Source organism: Seriola lalandi, unplaced genomic scaffold (assembly GCF_002814215.2).
Source record: "Seriola lalandi dorsalis isolate HSWRI2012SDOR001 ecotype SW California unplaced genomic scaffold, Sedor1 jcf7180002050953, whole genome shotgun sequence".
Taxonomy (NCBI): Eukaryota; Metazoa; Chordata; class Actinopteri; order Carangiformes; family Carangidae; genus Seriola; species Seriola lalandi.
In genome coordinates this window covers 1-1,464 of record NW_019521506.1, presented here as the reverse complement: position 1 = coordinate 1,464, position 1,464 = coordinate 1, and the positions used below count along the sequence as shown (strand labels likewise).

Below are 1,464 nucleotides of genomic sequence, written 5' to 3'. Positions count from 1 at the left end.
CCATACTGTGTGTGTGTGTGTGTGTGTGCACGTGTGTGTGTGCGCAGGAGTTTTACCGTAAAGCCTGGGGGACATTGAATTTAGGTCCAGTCTGTGATGGGGCCTCATCTTCCTCCTGCTCCTCCTCTTCCTCCCGTTCCTCCCCCCGCTCCTGCTCCTCAGCTGCCACCTCCTCCTCCAGGAGCTGCAGAGTGACATCACATGATCTCAGAAAACAAATCCACAGTTCTCATTCGGTTTAAACTAATCTGGAAAAATGTGACGACTTGACTGATGAAGATTCAGAAGAAACGTCTCTGTGGTGGAGAAACATGAATCGGATCACGGGCCTGAGCTGTGATATGATGCTGTTTACAGATGGTAAACAACACAGACAGATGGTAAACAACACAGGCTGTTGGTAAACAACACAAACAGATGATAAACAACACAAACAGACGGTAAACAACACAGGCTGTTGGTAAACAACACAAACAGATGGTAAACAACACAAACAGACGGTAAACAACACAGACTGTTGGTAAACAATAGAAACTATCAATGTCTCTGAAGATGAGAATCATTCACAGGAATCAGCAGAAGCTCCAGCTGCTGAAGATCAACGCACCGTATCAAAGAGCTCCTCCAGCAGCTCGTTCACTTCCCTCTCTGAGAAAGAAGAAGAAGAAGAAGAGTTTACACTGAGTTGAGGTCAAGAAGAAGAAGAACAGAACCTGCCTCGTAGTACCGGCTTTTTAAACTGCTCTACATCTACTGTCTCACACTTTATTGAGTCTGTGTGAATCTGTCCTCTATATGTAAGTCTGTGAGTCCGACATGAACTCTACTTCCTGTTAACATTCCCACAATGCAATGCTTGGCATTTTACAGGTGAGAAAATGACCAGCGAGGACTCCACAGATCAGCGTGTGTGTGACACCTACTGGTGATCTGGACCGCCCGGTCCGTCCTGTAGTCCTCTAGGTCAGGTTCATCCATGTCGTCCAGGAAGTTGTATTCAGGGTCGTCATCGTCATCGGCTTCCTCTGAGAAAAAACAAACACAGATGTAAACAACAACAACAACAACAACAACAAACAGACTGACTGACACTTCCTGTTAGTTAGAGCTGAGAGCAGGAGGAAACACTCCACCTTTACAGAACAATGACGATCGATCAGTTTGATCTGGAGCTGATCAGATGTGTCTGTTTAAATGAGCTGAGTTTCTCTTTCCAGGAAATCCAGGTTCTGTATTTGATTTGTAAATTGTAGTTTGTGAGCAGCTGAGGAGTTGTTCAGTTCTTCACTGTGAGAAAACGACGATGAACTAATAAAACTTTGGTGAAACCTCATGAGGATGAAATCTGAAGTGAGACCGACGACGTTCCACAAGAACAGAGAAGAACACTAAGGAGCGGCAAAAGGAAGATGAAATAAGGCAGACTTTTATTCTGACAGCCTGACCTCTGACCTTCGTTGTCGG

At 45.1% G+C, this 1,464-nt stretch overlaps 1 protein-coding gene across 1 annotated transcript; it reads right to left on the bottom strand.

Annotated features, from left to right (window-relative positions):
• Positions 1-17: 17 nt before the first annotated feature.
• Positions 18-1,050, bottom strand: LOC111649471 (GON-4-like protein). The gene is made up of 3 exons (XM_023399218.2): positions 924-1,050; positions 608-648; positions 18-184 (listed from the first exon to the last, which is right to left on the bottom strand). The coding sequence occupies exons 1-3, from the start codon at positions 976-978 to the stop codon at positions 53-55; spliced, it is 228 nt and encodes a 75-aa protein (XP_023254986.1). The 5' UTR covers positions 979-1,050; the 3' UTR covers positions 18-52.
• Between the last annotated feature and the right edge of the window lie 414 nt (positions 1,051-1,464).

What these genes read in the sequence shown, in the direction of transcription:
- LOC111649471 (XM_023399218.2), bottom strand. Translation starts at nt 978, where the DNA reads ATGGATGAACCTGACCTAGAGGACTACAGGACGGACCGGGCGGTCCAG. An exon ending in CCGGGCGGTCCAGATCACCA is followed by an intron (nt 649 to 923) that starts GTAGGTGTCACA and finishes CTTCTTTCTCAG; the next exon opens with AGAGGGAAGTGAACGAGCTG. An exon ending in TGGAGGAGCTCTTTGATACG is followed by an intron (nt 185 to 607) that starts GTGCGTTGATCT and finishes GTCACTCTGCAG; the next exon opens with CTCCTGGAGGAGGAGGTGGC.